This window comes from Falco biarmicus, chromosome 3, assembly GCF_023638135.1.
Source record: "Falco biarmicus isolate bFalBia1 chromosome 3, bFalBia1.pri, whole genome shotgun sequence".
Classification (NCBI taxonomy): Eukaryota; Metazoa; Chordata; class Aves; order Falconiformes; family Falconidae; genus Falco; species Falco biarmicus.
This window is the reverse complement of record NC_079290.1, coordinates 48,863,332-48,881,597: the sequence shown is the minus strand read 5'-3', so window position 1 is coordinate 48,881,597 and position 18,266 is coordinate 48,863,332. Positions and strand designations below refer to the sequence as shown.

At 42.7% G+C, this 18,266-nt stretch overlaps 1 protein-coding gene across 1 annotated transcript in view; it reads right to left on the bottom strand.

Moving 5' to 3' along the window:
• Window positions 1-12,948, bottom strand: part of ALKAL1 (ALK and LTK ligand 1) — a 37,254-nt gene extending 24,306 nt beyond the window's left edge. The window contains exons 1-2 of the mRNA XM_056333896.1: window positions 12,136-12,948; window positions 10,924-11,267 (exon numbers count right to left, since the gene is read on the bottom strand). Coding sequence (XP_056189871.1) covers window positions 10,924-11,257 — 334 coding nt within the window. The 5' untranslated portion in view covers window positions 11,258-11,267; window positions 12,136-12,948. The remainder of the gene's footprint in view (window positions 1-10,923; window positions 11,268-12,135) is intronic.
• Between the last annotated feature and the right edge of the window lie 5,318 nt (window positions 12,949-18,266).

Sequence of the window (18,266 nt, the reverse complement as noted above, 5' to 3'; positions counted from 1 at the left end):
AATCACTAAACTATCAAGGCAGACATTTCAGCTGAATCCAGAGACTCCAAATTATGCCCGGAAAGTTATTGGACAGATCTCGACTGAAGGCAGAACCACTCTTAGAATGAGATATAGAGACTACACATTGATAAACATGAAGAGGAAATTAACTTCTTGCAATTCTGAAGCACTCTACCAATGTCTTCTGTTTTAGCTATCATGGATGCTAATAAATGTAGATTCTAGGATATCTGCATAAATTAAACACAAGAACAGCTGCAATACATCAAAAGCAACACATGAACTAGTTGAATCATCTGAATGAAAGCTGATGACGTGCTTAACTGCATACAAGCCAAACTCAGCACTGACAAACACTGGCAAACTTTATCAGAGTGAAAGGAAATAGAACTGAGTTTGCCAGAGCTTAATTACAGCCTGCTCTTTTTGAAATAGGAACAGTCTCCAGGTTGATTGCTGTGCAAATGGTAATTTTTAACTGTATTTTAGATTTCCTGTGCTTATTTTGGAAATGTTTCTATTTTTTTCCAAGTCAGAACAGATTCAGAACTATCATATCAGATTAATAACCCACAGTTTCTCCCTTGTAAGCACTTTATTCTAAATTGTTACCTCAAAGGTGTTCCCAGTGAACGTATGCCATGTTTATACTCGAGCTAAGGTCATTTTACCTTATTATCACAGTTATATAACGAGACATCTTATAAATGACAACTGGGATCAAAATATTTTATTTGAGGGTTACATATAAATGCATCAGGCATAATGAGCTATTTAGACATACTAATATTGGAGGTTTTATCTTTGGAGATCATAAGCAGGTGTAAAATACAGTCCAGCAGGCCAAAATATGCTGAGCAGAAAGAAAGAAAGAAAAGAAAAAAAGAAAGAAAAAAAAACAAAAAGAAAAAAAAACAGAGCAAGTTTAATGCTTCTCTGGTTTTGAATAATGTTCTCACTCTTATAACATTCTGGTACTGAGATGGAGAGTGTAACTGCAGAGAAAAGAAACTGTAACCCTCAATATTCAAGAGGTTTTCTATCTGATCTAAGATAACACTTGTCTTGTAGGTATCATTTAATCTCCAGATCTCCTCCTTGTTTCACTCCTTGCTCTGACAGGAAAGGAGTAGTTATCCCAGAAAAATGTAAAGGAGAAGCAAGGCTTTTCTGGAGATGCTGCTCGGTTCTGGGTCTGTGGAATTCAGGATAAATGTGCAGTTTGTATCTGTTTTAAGGATTTTGAAAGCCCTGACTGCGCTTACGTAAGGGACCCTCTACAGTTCCATGCAGCTAAATCATGTATGTACACACAGAGTGACTCCACCATGTAGGTGATGGAGAGTTCATGAGCAGTACATCTGGGTGTTAAATTTGCTGGACCTGTGCAGGTCTTATTCACACAAATTATTTATTTTGTAGTAATCCCTCTTCTGAAAGTCTAAAATCGCCTGACATCTGGAAAAGCAGCTTGTTACTGAATAAAGGGGGCAAACCTGTGTATGTTAACTTTACATGTAAACTTGGGATCTAATCATATAATAATGGGAAGCACAAATTGTATGGGGTATCTTGCTATATCAGTACTGACCAACAAGTCCATTCACACTTTAGGCCCACAGCATCAAATGGAAGTGGTTAACCTGCTCTAGATTGTCTTCTGACCTGGAAGATTTCTCCAGAGAAATCCTCATATTGCTGTGTTTTGGCTGTAAGTCTTTGTCCACCATGGAGTTCTGAAAATATTTTTCCTAAATTTTCTAAATTAAAATTTCAGTGACAAAAGCGAAGTTTCTCACATGTTAGGAATGCTATGCCATTATCAGACAAGGAAGAAATAATTACTCTATCACGATTACAGCAATAACATCACAGCTATGTCTTCAGTTATTTTAATCCAATGGGATTTAAGAGTATTACTAATCTAGTGCATGTATCCAGTACTGCCACATATACTGACAAGGATGCATTTCCTAACACTTCATTTCAAAGGTTCCTTCTCCTGAAACACATCACAGCTTGATATCATGAACAGTAAAGATTAAGGAAAAAAAGGTGCTTGACACTTTTCTTGTAGAGGTTTATTTTGCTTTTTAACTTTCTTTTACAGGTTCAAGTAAAAAAGGAGAACATAATTTAAAAATCAAAGCCTTAAAATTTGATTTGTGCCATGTCACTCCTGAAGCTGTCTAAAATCTGCAAGGAACATGATAATAGTTGCTTTACGGATGCAACTTTAAATGTTTTTCTTCAAGCCAAACCCACAGATTTCAAATCACGTAGTAGGAGAATATACACTAAAATGCCATCTAACCAATTTACTTGAATTGACTGACACATCTACCAGAATTAAAAAAAAAACCCTTACAAAAAAAGTTTAAATATCCTTTAGTATGCAAAATTGTGCCTTTACCATAAGTGTTTTTGTTTGATTATATTACCATTTTAATTGTATGCTTAAAAAAAATAATTTAGGATTAAAAAGTAGCCACAATTTGTAACTCCAAACAGTATTTTCCATTGCCGTTAAAGGCTGTATTAAATAAATATAGTTTTATGCACTGTTTCAGTAAAATCTGATTTTTTGACCAGCAGACATAATAAAACATAGGATAATATAAAAATGGCCACTATCCAATCAAATGCTTGGATTCTTCATGTGTCAAATCTTGTTTATACCCTAGAGATAAAGAATCGCACCCTCAGTATGTAATCAATAGTCAATCAATTCCCTCACTGGAGTAACTGTTTTCCAATTGACCAACATTAAAATGCCCAAAACACACATTAATATCCTGCAGGGCTTCCACTAAAGTAGTAACCTCTAATTCACACGTGACAAAATGAAGCATTCATCCTTAAATTAAATAGAAAACCTAAACACCAACTGAGGCTAACAAAGGGAAATCAGCTGCACTTTTTCTAGCCAAACACTTTCTACCATGTATCTTCTCCTGATTTTTAGTCATTTTGAAAGTTTAATTTTGACACATTTCCTTCACCAGAGTTAAGTTTTGGTTGTGGTCTCGCGGGCAGGGCATATATGCAATTGCTCAACAAAAAAAGTCCCAAAGAACACTTGTTTTGCAACTACAAAAGTATCTCATCCCATGTAACTCTGCTCAGCTGTGCACACATTCAGAAACCATTATATTCTTTTCTAACAATCTGCTTTAATATTCTCCCTTATCATCAAACCCAAATGTAAGCAACAAATTACCAAAACTAATTATTTTTCAGTCCATCAGCTGAATGCTTTTATTGAAAGAAAAGATATTTACTATGGCTATTAAAGTGCACTTATTTGACATATTTTAAAACATGTCTTACAAAATAGTAACATAAGATTTGCTCACGTTTAAGTATTTATTTATTTATTTTAGTTCAGTAAAAAAAAGATAGACACCACTGAAAATTTTAGTTCTCAAAACAGGTGTTATTAAGTCCTACAAACTACTGTCACATCACTTGGCAAGATCTTTAAGAATAAAACAGCCCCAATGTGGACAGTGGCACTATGTACACTTTAGACATGGAACTAGCCTCCCCTTTCCCTCTGTAGCCTTCTGGTGGCTATCTTCCTAGAAAGCACATCTTTATTGGGTGCCTCATTGATCAGGAGGTTTTGTCTATAGCTTTGCACTGTGACTACTACTATGCAATAATTTTTATGCTGTTTTAAGCACTTTGGAATATACATTCTGTATTTTTAAGCCACCTTTGTAACTTTCAAATCACGTGTAGGCCTGAAACACTGCATCATTCTCCCTCAAATTGTCCTCAAAACCCACAAAACTCAAAATTATGAGTGTGTGCGCTACATGTAAGTATGTATGGATAGTTACACTTCTCAACTTTTTAAATCTTTCTCCTTGTATATATACATATTTAAAAATCAAAATCATCTCCAGACATGAAGCAGTGCATTTTCAAGGCTAAAGCCTATCTACCAAACAATAAATGTACTGCAAGGCCTCACACCCATGCATTAACATTCCCCCACCTCTCAGAGGCTTTCCTAGCAGATTACCATCCAAAATAAACTAGTAAAATACAGAGACCTGCCATTCTTTCTTGACTGAAAAATCAAATCGTGTCTACAGTAAAAAAAAAAAAAAACAACAACAAAAAACCACCCCAAAATATACCAACTCTTCAGTTTGCTCACAGGCTCAGGGCCAAGCTAGCCTAATTCAAAATGCATGCTACAGTTCCCAAGTTACAGACAGTTATGCACTTGGATCTACTTTGAAGTGAAACTTCTGTTTTATTTGTTATTCACTCCCCTGTGTACTGGAGGAGCCCTGGTGTACTTCAGGCCCAATCCTGGTGTAAATCAGTGAAGACTCTGACACTCACTTTTCTGGGGCCAGGACTGTACACATGAATAATTGTGTCTCTTGCAGTGTTAAATGCAATTTTTATAAAAGTATGAAACACAACTAAAACAAAACCCAAAAGACCCCCCTCATATTGAACAAATAAAAGGTCACTGACTTTTTGCACGTAATAGTTCAACAAAACAGCTTTTTCATACGCTCTCTTGCTCCTGGGACTGCGTACTGCCATCGGAAACGCTGGCTGCCCAGCACACTGCAGCTCCACAAGGCTTCTCCCTTCACATGCCAGGGCAGCATGCAATAGCAGGTCGACACTGTAAGGTACTGAGCACCCCCAGTTTGTCTGTGATTAATGGAAATCAGAGCAGAGCCCCTTGAAGGGCCAGTGTCATCATTTCATTTGAAGGACTGCTCTGATGGACTGCGCTGTAGTTTAAACCTCCATGTACGTAACAACTATGTTTCGTCTTTGCTCACTTGCACATCAGCTATCAGGACCAGCCCATGGGCTTGACATTTTCCACTGTGATATGGAAGATTTCTGGTTATCCTAGATTTCAGATGCCTTCTGTTCAGTGGCCTAGCACTACCACCTGGCAGTCATGTTTGCCAAGCACGCAATATTGGTATTACAAAGGCATATTGCACAATACACCTAAAAACCCAAGCAGTCAAGGAAATAAACGTAGCAGCAGGGTTAGAGATCAAAAAGGCACCACAATGACGAAGGAGCTGGACATAATGATAGATCCAAGCACTTGTGTAGAACTGAAGGAATATACACTCTCTCTGAAGCATTTGGGACTTAATAACATTAGAAATTAAGACAGTCCACAAACTACAAGCAATGAGATCACAGACATCTTACAAGTTGGGGAAATAGTACAACGGTAACACTGTCTGGAAGGAAATGTTGGTGATAACAGCTAACCTGAATGAAAGGCAGTAAGGTCAAGGCTCATTCCATTAAAACCAGTAGAAAAGGTGGAAAAAATAAAATATGCTTACAAATGTAAATACAGTTACAAATACACACTTGTCAATTAGATCTGTTGGTGTGTGTAACTATATATTTATTACAGAAAACAGTAAGTAATGGGTCATTAAAAAGTGGCCAATATCAAATTGTTTGGGAGAATTTCTCAAGGAAAATTTGAGGATGGCTTTGAGATCAAATACTATCAATATATTTAATGAAAAGTAATTCTTTCTCCTCACCTAAATGAAACACTATGTGACAAAAATCTATCCCTGCTTACTTGAATTTTTTGGGAAGAATTGACACCTGACCTTGGAACAAGCAGAAACAATGGTTATTTCCGCTGAACTCCTTAGGAATGTGGTCATACTTCTGGATCATGGTGTGCTGAGATCCTCACAGCCCCTCTGATCCTGCCTCAGTAACCACTGGCCTGGGCAGCATCTCGTCCTGTGACATCTTTACTGCTGCCAGCACCCAAGCCAGTTGCACAATATCTGACAATTCATTCAGTTTGTTAATTTATGAGAATATATTTTCTTTAAATTACTAACTCTTGAATAAGCAGAGTTATAATTTATTTTCCTATCATGTTCGCTCAATAAAAATAAAGAAAAATAATTTCTTAATTGTTTGGAATATGGATTATATTAAGCTTCTGAAAGCAAAATATATTTGCCTGGTTCTGTTCCAGAAAAGCCTACCCTCCAACTTCACTGTAAAAATAATTTATTCAAAAACTTTGGACCTGGAATCAGGAATAATTACTATAAGCCAACAGACTTAATATTTTGATTTTTAAATGTAAACATTATTCTTCTTTTAAATAAATTTCATCCACTATTTTGCTAATTTCTGAGGAATTGCCTGCTTTGGTAAACATAAGATTTTGGAGAATGCAATTTGTATTAATTCTCATCTTCTTTTAAGCCTCCTGAATATCCAGCAATTCCTATTAATACAATATACTAAAAAAAATCCCCACATCCCCCCCCCCAACCTATTTTATTAATAGGAATAATAATTGGACAAGACATAAGTATTATAAAGAACTCTGTATTATGCCATATCATACATTTTGATTTCCTAGATACAAGGTTTACATTCCTCAGTGGTCTCTTTTTTTATTCCAGATCTGTACTTACATTCACTGAAGTAGTTTAGTATTAGGCACAACAGGTCTTGCAGAATTATGGACTTTCAGCTGTAACTATCGCTATACTTACAGATTTTTTAAGTGAGTAAAAAGAACAAAACTTTTCTTATGCCTTACCTAAGGTTACATGTTTTTTATTCAATTGTAAACTAAAATAAACCTCAAACATATCTTTCAAATCTAACTCATTATGAATAATGGTTAAATTAGCACCATGCCATGGGATAACTTAGTTTTCTTCTGCTGATGTGTAGAAATTTTGGCATAAAACTGAACTCTTAAGTTTAACCTCAAAGTTTAAATAGTTTGAGGGCCAAATTCCCTTCTCTGATATGTTATTCTAAATCTGAAGTAGATATGCTCAGGAGGCTAATTTGAACATGCTAGTAAACTGAGAGCAATATTTATTTTCATTCCTTCATGCTTGAAAAATAACTAATCAAAATGTTTTAAAACGTCTTGCTGGTCTCCCAGCACAAAGAAAAATTTCAGCCCCCTACCCCTTGCAGGTTTAGATAGCTCATTTCTCCACTGTCATGGGGAATGTGTAAGGAAAGAACAGTTAATGCAGGCTTTTTTTATTTCCCAAGACTTCTTTAAATCTAATTACGTGGAAGCTATTTTGGTTCCACAGAAAGTGTTTGGATGAAGGTAACAAAGAAAACTTGAGGAGAATGACAAACTGTTCTAGTTTCCCCAACGTCGCATTCAAAAATAACCCGATGCTGAACCCTCTCTTTCTGAAAATACATATTTGTGTTCTTCATTTTTAAAAAAACTGACCACAATTACACATCAGAAGCAGGGGATAGATATGAAAAAGACTGCCCATTGAGGAGCTTTCAGCACTAAGCTTAAAAACTTTATGAGACACTTCCTAGTGGAAAAAAAAGCCCACACTGAAGCATAGAAGCTTCATGGAAATCAGGCAAGTAAAGGATGTTTTGACAGAAAATTTAATCCCGCTAGATATAATAATTCAAAGGAACAGCTTGTATTTTTAGTGACATCCTACCAGAAATCCTAGCAAAAGATGAAGATTGCTTTTTTGGTAAATTGGAATATATTATTTCTTCTGAATATACTCTTCAGAGTAACTGCTCGCTCTCATTAATCAGGTCACCAAGAAAAACAGGGATAGATCTCTCAGATAAGACTTTTGAACATGTAGGGATAAAAGAGATAAGAAGTTAAGACAGCTAAAGTGATGGTGAAATTGGTATCTTTATTGCATATGGGGGTGTCCTTCTGGGTCCTACAAGACACATGATCCAAATCTTCATATGGCCAAAAAGCACACAATGCAGAATATGTCTCTGATTATTAATGGGAAAAAAAGACCCAAAACGTCATTTCCAGGCAGGTCACAGCAGCTCGCTGCCCCAACACGGTAGGGCAGATTTGAGTATCCATCCTATTCCAGGGCTGTCATGCTCCTTTGCCCCACAACTAACCCACATAACATAGAGCACAGCTGTTATTTCCGTAAGATAGCTCTAGCCCAGGACCTGCCCTTGAACCACCTGCAAGCCACATCTAGATGGGGCATCACAGATCAACCACTCTTGCTTTTAGATCTGATTTATGTATCTATAAATGAGTGGTACATGTAGGATGTCTGACAGTGTCTTGCCCTTCTTTTCCCAGCCTCACTGAAGACACCCTGTGATTCTGTGCTTTACCATTACGGCCTGAGCTAAATGAGCAGGTCCCCATAGCTGTAAGGAGGACACCCTAACCCTTCTCAAACCTGGCCCACCCCTAGTCATCTGCATCAGCCACTTGCCTTGCGCTGCTCCTAAAATTCAGCTGGTGGCACTCCAGGCCAGCTCTCCTCCCTATGCAAAGAGCTAATCAATCCCCAAATGAGATAAAATAAAAGAAATGTGTGTGTGGAGGTGCTGCTCAGTAAATTGAATTAGCTCATTGTGGGGTGAGACTAAAGCTGGAACCAGTCCTGAGAATGAGGGAGAGAAGAGGAGGGCAAACATATTTCAACCCTCCTGCTATTCAGCTCGTTGATAATATGAAGTAGCATCTTCAGAAAAGAAAAAAAAAAAAGAGAAAACACAGAAATTATGCTTCTTGCATGCTCTGTTGTGTATATGGTACTGTTCAGGATCCTTTTTGTTTCAAACAATAGAAGCAATTGAGCCATTCAATTTTCTTTTAAATCAGACATTTGGGTTTGATTTTCAGCAATAACAGACAATCCAAATATAACTCTGGTTTTAAAAGTTGGCTGAGTACTCAGCTGAACGCAACACCTTTTGTGACTGATGGGAAGATGAGCCATTCTCTTCAGTTGAGACTCAGGTACCACCAGCTGGAGTAAAGAGCTGCTGTTAATGTGCTGGAAACAGGAGTTACAAGAAAAGGGCTGATGACTTAAGAAAAGCCTTGTCATAGTTCTCTGTCCCAAAAAACAAACACACACCATCACAACGGTAGTAATTTGTATCCTTGCTGTTTCTTATAAAAACATCAAATGAATATGAAAACTTGATTATTATTTAAACTGTAGATCTGCCCTTTCTAGGCTGGAGAGAAAGCTACCCTTATGGCTGCCCGTAGGACACTGCACCTATGCCCAGGACAACTGGAGAACTTCTTTAAGGATATTCAGCAGTTCCACTCCTTTTGTATACAACATAGTTACTAAAACTAACCATTAATAGAAAACTAAGCCTTATTATGTATAATACTGATGAATTCAAGAAAACTCCCCTTCAAAGTTATATAAGTATTGAGATATTCACGCTGTTTTATAGCTTAAGACAATTACTTGTTTAGGAGTAAACATCTCAAATGGGAGATACTCTCCACAACAGACTTCTTCCTCAAGCCACCCGACGCTAGTAACTATTGCTCTGCAGTTTATACTTTTCTTTCATTCTCTTGAAAAGAAGACACATGTAAAGTTTCATGCATTCTGCCTCGAAAAGACCTTTCTACATTTTTTTCCCCTGGAGAAGTGTACACTGAGAGTGTGCTCACAGCACAAAGAATTTAAGCCACAATTAAGTCAATCACTCATGACCAGTCATATTGATAACCTGCAGCCCCTTCTCCAATCAGCAAACAAATCTGTGGCAATTTGGTTTGGCCTGGCTTTCTATTAATTACCAGAGACTCAATGCTCTCAAAAAGCAAGGATATCTGGAAGTTCACTGGGACACTACAACTCCTTACTGACGGACGATTCGGTTCTCGGGGCAGATCACACTCAGCAAAAGCTTCCAAGGCCCAAACATTAATTACTTTTGCTTGATTTGTTTCTTTATAATCCAATTTCCTTAGACTGCGAAGTGATCTCACTGCGCAAGTGCCTGCCCTACAAATCAGATGCTCACCTAACTTCTGAACTTGTCACCCAACTTCAAGTTTTTCCAAAACGTGGTTTAATAGCCTTTAAAATAGACCACCGGACAGAGAAGAGCAAGTCTGCCAGTGTGACTTGGGGAGGGCTGCATCCTAACTTCACCTATTACCAGCCATCAGGCACAAGGACACCCTCCAGGGAAACAGATCCCTAAGAAACCAAACTTCCCTAGTTTACCTCACCTTGGTTTACTTTCCAGTAGGGTCTCTGGCAGGAAACAAGAGAAAAATGTTAGTGGGCTACAGCCAAAAGACATTCACTATAATCTCCTTCTTGCTGAACTGCACCATCCTGACCCACACGAACCCCTCTGGCAGCTCCACTCCAGCAGGAACTGCCTGGTGTGGCTCTGCATCCAAACGAGCTCAGCAGGGCTGCCCCGCTGCCGTCTCACTGGCTCAGCATCACCAGGCAGCTGTGCCTGGCCCTGAACTGGCCCTGCGTGTCATGGCCAGGCCTGACCTGTGCCAGTGCTGGTGACATCTCCCTGCCCCAGCCTCCAGAAGGGGAAACAAGTCCCCATGCCCAGCACAGCCCGGGTCTCCCGCACCTGCCCCAGCAAAACTAGAAAAATGCATCACACGGGAACCAGTCAAGTTGAAGAGGAAGTTTAAAGGAGTAAGTCCCGGCATCTGTCTCTCAGATTAGTCATTCTTCCTCTTTGTGCACATCAGAGGAGCCGTCCTAAGCCTGAGGGGAACCGGGGCTCCCTCAATGCCGGCTGCCCTCCCACACCGGGAAGCTGGGAGGACTTGCGCAGAGGGCGCGTAGACCAGCTGTGGCCGCAGCTGGGCTCTGGGCAGACGGTGCGGCAGACGGAGCGCCCCTCTCCTCCCTGACGGCCGGGGTTACCGCCACCGCTGAGCCGCCCGCAGCGCGGCCCGACACCGGCAAAGGCTGAAACCGCCGGGGCGCGCACCCCTGCCCCGCTGCCCGCTCGCCCCCTCCGCCTGCCGCGGACAACCCCGCCGGAGGAGCCGTCGGGCTTGGCGGCCGGAGACGGCGGCGGGGACGGGACCCGGAGAAGGCTGCATGCCCCGGGCTCCCGCGCGGTGGCTCTTACCTCCGTGGCGGGCGGTGGCGAACAGCCGTGGGGGCGGCGGAGCGGCGACGACGGCCGGCGGCGGGCGAGGGGCGGCGGCGATGGCGCGGGGGTCTGGCGGCGGGGCGCCGCCTCCGCTGTACCGCCGGGAGATCACCCGGTCCCGCCGCGGCGGGCGGGGCGGTAGCGGGCGGCCGCCGTCGCCGAGGGCTTGGAGGAGGAGGTCGAGGAGCGCCCCCCGCTCGGCTCCGGCGGCGGGCACGTCCCTGCCCTCGGCGCCCGGCGGCGGTGGGGCCGAGGCCAGCAGCAGGAGCACGATGGCGGGCAGCGCCTGGCGTTTCTTCGCCCCTCGCATCTCTGCGGCGCTGGGAGGAGGCAGAAAGCGAAGGCGGTCAGCGCCGGGCCCGGCCCGCACCCCGCCCCCCCTACCGCGCCCGGGGCACCCCCGCGGCGGCGGCGCTCTCCCGCCCGGGCCGGGCGCAGCCCCACCGAGGCGACGCGGGGACCCGACGGACCGCCACCGGCTGGCCCCGCCGCGCCTCCCCGCCAGCCCCCGGGCGGCCCCGCCGCGCTCGCCCGGCGCCCCGGAGGGCGCATTTATAGACGCGGATTAGAGGAAGGGTATTAACCCGCCGCACATATTTGCGGTCCTGGGCTTTGTGGGGGATTTGCTCGGCTCCCTTTGCCCCCGGCCCTCCCGCGTCTGCCGTCGCCTCGCTCCGCCGCCGGCAGAGCTCCCGGGACGGCGAGGGAGCCCCGCGGGCCAGGCCGCCCCCCGCCCGGGCAGTGCCGCACGGCGGCCGGCGGGCGACAGCGTGCCGACGGGCGACTGGCCCGAGTGCGGTTACGGACGAGTTACAGCGGGAACCGCTGCAAATCAGGGTGTTAAGGGCAAAAACAATTGCAGCAGGCTGAGAGCAGCGCTTTAATGCCCCTAAGTAAGCTATTCTAATTATAGCAAACGGTTGGGATTAAGGGGGAGGGAGGAAAATTCTGTTATTTACGAAGTGTTTCATACGTGGCTTCCCTTGCAAATCCTCTTGGGCGAAAGAGTTAACCGGCGCGGCCAGGGAGACGGCTCTCCCCGACGGCTCCGGGCACTCCTTCCCGCCGCCGCCGCCGGGGCGCACGGCAAACCCGGGGAGCAACCGGGGAAGGAGCCGCGCTTCGCCGCAGGGGCAGCGACACCCCCTCGCCGCACGCCGAAGGCCCCTCGGGAGAGCCGCTGCTTACCTTCAGGCGGAGGCAAGTCTCGCCGAGAGCGGGAGGGCTGGGGAGAGGCGTCCGCTGCCGTGGGCGCAGCGCCCGGGTCCCCGCGGAGGCTCCGCCGGCCGCGGAGCGGGGCGGTCGGTGCTGCGCCCGGAGAGGGGGGATGCGCCCTCCAGGGCCATGCGCTTCTCTTATATAGTCCGCACCGGCGTACTCATTTGAGTACTATCGACTTTAGGTGGGTGGCAGTCGATGGAGACACCTCTGGTAATCACTCTTGGGCTCAGAGAAGGTCTTTTCTGACAAACTTCCTCCTCCCCGTTTGTCCCCCGGTGGATGGCAACTGAAAGCTGCGTTTGAAGCAGCTCTGATCTGTTTGTGAAATTAGATTTCCCTGAAGACTGGGAAATGCTTACTAATAAAGCTGCCGGCTCAAGAGATTAAACTGTATTTTAACTTAGCGGGATTCCATTGGGAATACAGCAAGAGAACTGTTTTCCCCGGCTTTTCTTACCGAACAAAGAAGCTGTTGCTCACAGTCTGAAGTGTGAAGTGTGTATAACTTGGGTTCTGTTTTGATGGCAAGAAAGTGGTAGACTGTCTTTGGCAAGTGAATTCACAAACTAGGGACCCTGTAAAAATTTGTTTCTCCCAAGCAGCTTTTTTAATTTTTGACAATTTTTGAGACAATTAATGAAAAGCTAGCAAAACAAGTACTGACCTAATGAAACCATTAAACCCCACAGGTTAAAAAACTTGCCTCCTAGAGCCCTAAATGTGTAAGCAAATAATTAGTGAATAAGATCTCAACTTTCAGAGAACAGTACATACAGATGGTCTGGGTAGATTGAAAAGAAATACAAATTTTTAAAATCATACCAGACAATATTTCATGGTATGATGGAATTTGCAAGTATCACTCTTTGTCAGAACATACCACTGAGATACTTACTTGAGTAGAAGAAAAAGGATTTAAGATATCCTTGAAGATGTGAAAATGGGGAATTTAGATCTGAAAGAGATTTAAACATTCTGCATCTGTCTGACATGACATTTCCCTACAACTCTGTCTCTTACCCAAAACTGTCATTTGTACCCTTCTCTGGTTATCTCGGGCAGAGCACACTCAGGGCTGTATCACACAGGGACTACACCATCATGGGTGATGGGACCCAGCTTCTTCCCCACATCCACCTACTCCTGTGCTATCCTCACTCACCTTTGGGGGAGTGATGCCACAGAGATCAGGGATAAACCGAATTTAACTAATGAAGGGTTACAAAAGGTTTTATCACACAATTCTTTTTAGAGGTCAGCATACTGCACTTGATATACTGGTCTGACCTGTGGATTCCCAGGGTAACAGAAGGGCAGTGTCAATCTCTTTCTCGCTACATGCTTTCCTGCTTTTACCTCTTTATTGGGGGCAGGCATATAAGGACTTTTCTTTGGTCAAGCTGATTGTTAGGTTGACTGAAGAGGAAAAGGGAGAGCAGTGGCAAGTTGAGAAATAAAGCAGCATACTAACTTACCAGCTCCAATATAAATCCCAAAGTTTCTCTTGATTTGCTTTTTGTTTCTCTACTTCATTTGGTCCTGAGACATCTATTGCCACCACAGGGTGGGACTGAATTCTCCACTAGAAATGACCAAAGTATTACCTTGACTCGACCTCCTCTGCCCACCTTCATAACTAGTCATGGATTAGGTTTACGTCATCTTCTGTTGAGTATTTAGGGTTTAAAAGCTTTCTATCAGAACCCAACTAGACCCTTTACCATTATGTGCCACCCAGTTTTACCCTTGTCCTTTGCATCTGCTGTCACTTCTTTCCCTCTTTTAGAAGAGATGCATTCTCCTTTCCTTGGATTAATATTATACCTATCCAGAGGGCAATACACTTTTTAAATTACTGTTTTAAACTGAATCGAATGAACAGGTTCGTTGTGTCATTTGTTACCAGGATGTGGGGTTTTTTTATGTTATCCTTTGTGGTTTTTTGAAAGAATAAACAAGTAGTTGAGGAAACAAGAGAGTGAGTGTCCCTGCAGAGCAGCTTGAGAGGCAGATCTATCAGGCCCTGAAGTTACTGCAGTGATTCCCATTCACTGCTGTAGGAGCTGGGGCAAGACTTAAAATGAAAAGAACCAATTAGAGCCACAGCACATCTAAATCACAAGTTTTAAGTAGTTTTTTCAGATTCTTTCTGTGCCTAAGAACCCTAAAGACTTTTTTAAAAACAAAACAAAACAAATTAAAAGATTTGTTTTCTATTATTGCACAAAGCCCTGTCTCTTTTTTGATTGTTTTGATACTTGAATTCTTCAGAGAGCACTTGAAAGAATGACCACCAGACTGCAACCAGAGGAAGATGACTGTTTTACTAATCCCAGGCAATCCTGGCAGGTTGAAAACCCATTCTCAGGTCACAACTATGTTGGGCCTTTTGTTAGTAGCGATAATATGCCTCTTTATCATTATATGAAGAAAGAACCTCAGCATGAGATTTACATCAAAGACAGCATCTTAAGACTGCACTCAGTATCTTACTTAGAAACTGAAAACCTGTTCATAGTGAGCCTAAATAAGTCTGGTTATTTGTTTCTTGTAGCCAATGGATTTAAACAAATACATCACATTTTTTTCCTGTGTCATGTTCCTTTTATTTTCTGATCTGGCTTAGCCACCAGTCTGTCTGATTGAACTTAAAAGCAAACGAGTTAAATCAAAGTATCATAGGGTGACAAGGACTTGGAGAGAAGATCTAGTGCTTTCCATTGCCCCAGGCAGAGCCAACTGTACCTATGTCATCAGGGCTCAGTAAGAAACCTAACTTTTAATTTCTCCCATCAAGCTCAACACTTCAACCCAAATCCATTAAATGAAAAATTGGTAAATGCTGGTTTAGTAGTGACATTTTACCTTGGGATTTAAAGTGAAATATAAAAATTATCTAAATGTATTCCCAAAGCACACACTCAAATAAAAGACAGGCTAAAGCAAAGATTTAAAATGTAGGTGTCTCACTCTTTCTAAATAAATCTGTCAGCCAAAGACTTCCATGACCACTCACCTAAATCAAGACGAAAATCAGAGAGAGAACCTGGTTCTGTTGAAGTCCATCGGAATTTTCCTGTTGACTTTGTTGAGCTGGGATTTAATGCAGGGTTGTTACTAAAGGAGGGGTGAGGAAGTGAAAAATGACCTTAAAAATATGAATGTATTAACCAAGGCAGTAATTTATAGGTGGTTGCCATAAGTTCTGATAAGTAACAGAGGTTTCCAACTGGTTTTCAGATCACACAATCACACTAAAATCAGAGTTTTTAAACAGCCATATATATATATATATATTCACACACCTGTTGAGGCTGATGTACTGGATCCTGCCTCAATGCAGAGGAGTTGGTCACATGATCTCTTGAATACCTTTTGCAGTCCTTTATTTCTGTGAATCCACAGTTTTTTTGAAAGCAGCTTTTAATGCACACGACACACTACTGAACTGGCTGACAGCAGAAGGCTATGCAGTTAAACAGTGTTACTGAGAGAGTTGTAAGAAGCAGTGTGTTGTATATATATATCTCATAACTTAAACCTTAGTGTATATCGTAACTTGATGCTATTTTTTAGCATGTTTTGGTAGAAATAGCACAGCAGAGAATTGTGGCATGTTCTTAACTGAACTGTAGGTAGCATCTTCAAATATTTATTCTATTAAATAAAGATCATCATCTTTCCAATCAAAAAATAGCAGGTTAGTTCTATTACTACAAACATATCCAAATATATTTTAGTAGGGCCTGTAGCAATAGGACAAGTAGTAATGGTTTTAATCTAAAAGAGGGTACATTTAGATTAGATATTAGGAAGAAATTCTTTACTGTGAGGGTGGTGAGCCACTGGAACAGGTTTCCCAGAGAAGCTGTGGACGCCCCATGCCTGGAAGTGCTCAAGGCCAGGCTGGATGGGGCTTTGAGCAACCTGGTCTAGTGGAAGGTGTCCCTGACCATGGCAGGGGGGTGATCTTTAAGCTTCCTTCCAACCCAAACCATTCTATCAGTCTATGATATTTTGCTACAGAATATTGGGTCTGTCTGAGCCCCTTAGCACCCTCCTAGTGCTGCGCTTGTGTTGGTAGCTGGAAAGGTGGTGATAACGCACCAGTGTCTTGGCTACTGCAGAGCAGCGCTCGCACAGCATCAGGGCTGTCTGCCCAACCTTCCCCCCATCCTCACCAGCAGGCTGGGGGTGGGCAAGATCTTGGGAGGGGACATAGCCAGGCCAGCTGGCCCAAAGTGACCAAAGGGCTATTCCACACCATATGACGTCTGCTCAGATATAAAGCTAAGAGAAAGGAGGAGGAGAGGAGGAAGGGGGGGTGGGGGTGGGCAGTCGTTATTTATGGTGTTTGTCTTCCAGAGAAACCGCTACATGTACTGAAGCCCTGCTTCCTGGGAAGTGACTGAATATTGCCTGCTGATGGGAAGCAGAGCATAACATCTTTTGTTTTCGTTAGGTTCCACGTGGGTGAGTTTTGCTATTGCTTCATTAAACTGACTTTATCTTTACCCAGGATCATTTTTCCATCTTATTTTCTCCTTCACTGTTCTGCTGAGCAGGGGAGTGGTATAGCAGCTTGGTGGGCACCTGGCAGTCCAGCCAAGGTCAACCCACCACATCACTGTTTTTATCATTAAGAAATTCTACCCTGAAGTCACTACCACTTGGTTTTGGGGGGCATTTTGCACCTGTAATTAAGACAAAATGAGTCATTTTTGGAGGACCTTTGGCTCCTTTGTGCTCTGGAAGGCTCAGCTGGAAACGTGGAGCAGCTTCTGACTGAGATATTTCAAGCAAAAAGTCAAAAGCTAATCTACAAGTTGTTCAACAGGAAGCAAAGAGGGGATAGGGGAGAAAGCCAGGAGGAGCAGAGTCCGGTAGGACTGTGAAGTCCTTCTTCCTCCTTTTATTTTTCCTGACACTTTCAGCTGCAAAGGTTTTATTCCTGCACCCTGACTGACTGTCTGCAGCTGCAAGTATTCAGCTGAAGGTGGCATATGGGAGAAATTACCATGTTCAAAAGTAAGGTCTGGGTCTCTAGATGCCATTTCACAAGAATCTAATCCAAATATTTTCTATCTTAGGCCAATTGATATTGCGAACTTAATAGCAAGAAATGGACATCGCTTGCCTTTTACATTGTTCCCTGAACAAGATCTGCAAATTTTCCAAAGAAGAAAAATGGAAAGACTTCAAAACCCTGATAGGTTTTGCAGGACCCAAGAGTTGTGTACTGAGGAGAACAGGTCTCGAGGGCTGCGCAGTAACCAGTCTGATCAAAGGACCCTTTTGAACTACTTGCAGTCCTTCACAAACATTGTGACATAGATGATCTGAAAACAATTGTTTGTAGTACCATGACTCTGAAGACTGACAGAGTCTTTGTCTTAGAAGATCTCCAATGGTTGCTTGGTTTATTTTCAGCTTCTGATTTTGACCATAATTACTTTTAAGAAGGAAGTAGCAGACACACACAGTAGTCCTGCAGCAGGCATCTGCTGTTATCTTACCCCATCATCAAATAAAAAACAAGTACCAAGTAGTCCCATTAGTTCGAGTCTTTCTCTTTTAAACCCAATCCTGGATTCTCAGCTGTGTCAGATGTACCACAGAAGACAAAGTTCTGTTTCTAAGGCAATGACAGGCTATTACACCTGTCATTATAGCTGTTAAAATAAATCTCCTGCCTGATACAGAAGACATCGTCACCATGTGCCCTTCATGACAGCAGATTTGTGACAGCAGACAGGAACATACTGACACCAACCACCAAAAAAACGACTGGTGACCAGAATAACTGTGCATATGACACGAATTCCTTGAAGAGCTCTCTCTGGCCAGCATGAAGACCATCATGTAAATAGACAGATCCATTTCCTTTTAACAAAAAAAAAAAAAAAAAAAAAAAAAAGAAAGAGAAGTTGCATTTTCAGGGCTTGGCGAGTAGGGCAGTATCAAGCAGAAGACTTTACATTCAAATCCCGGAGTCTCTGATTCAGCAGAAATGTTTCATTTCCTCTCACAATGAGAGCCTTCAATCAGGGGAACCTGCACCTAGGGGTTTGTGGAGGGAAACGTTCAATGGCAGCCTT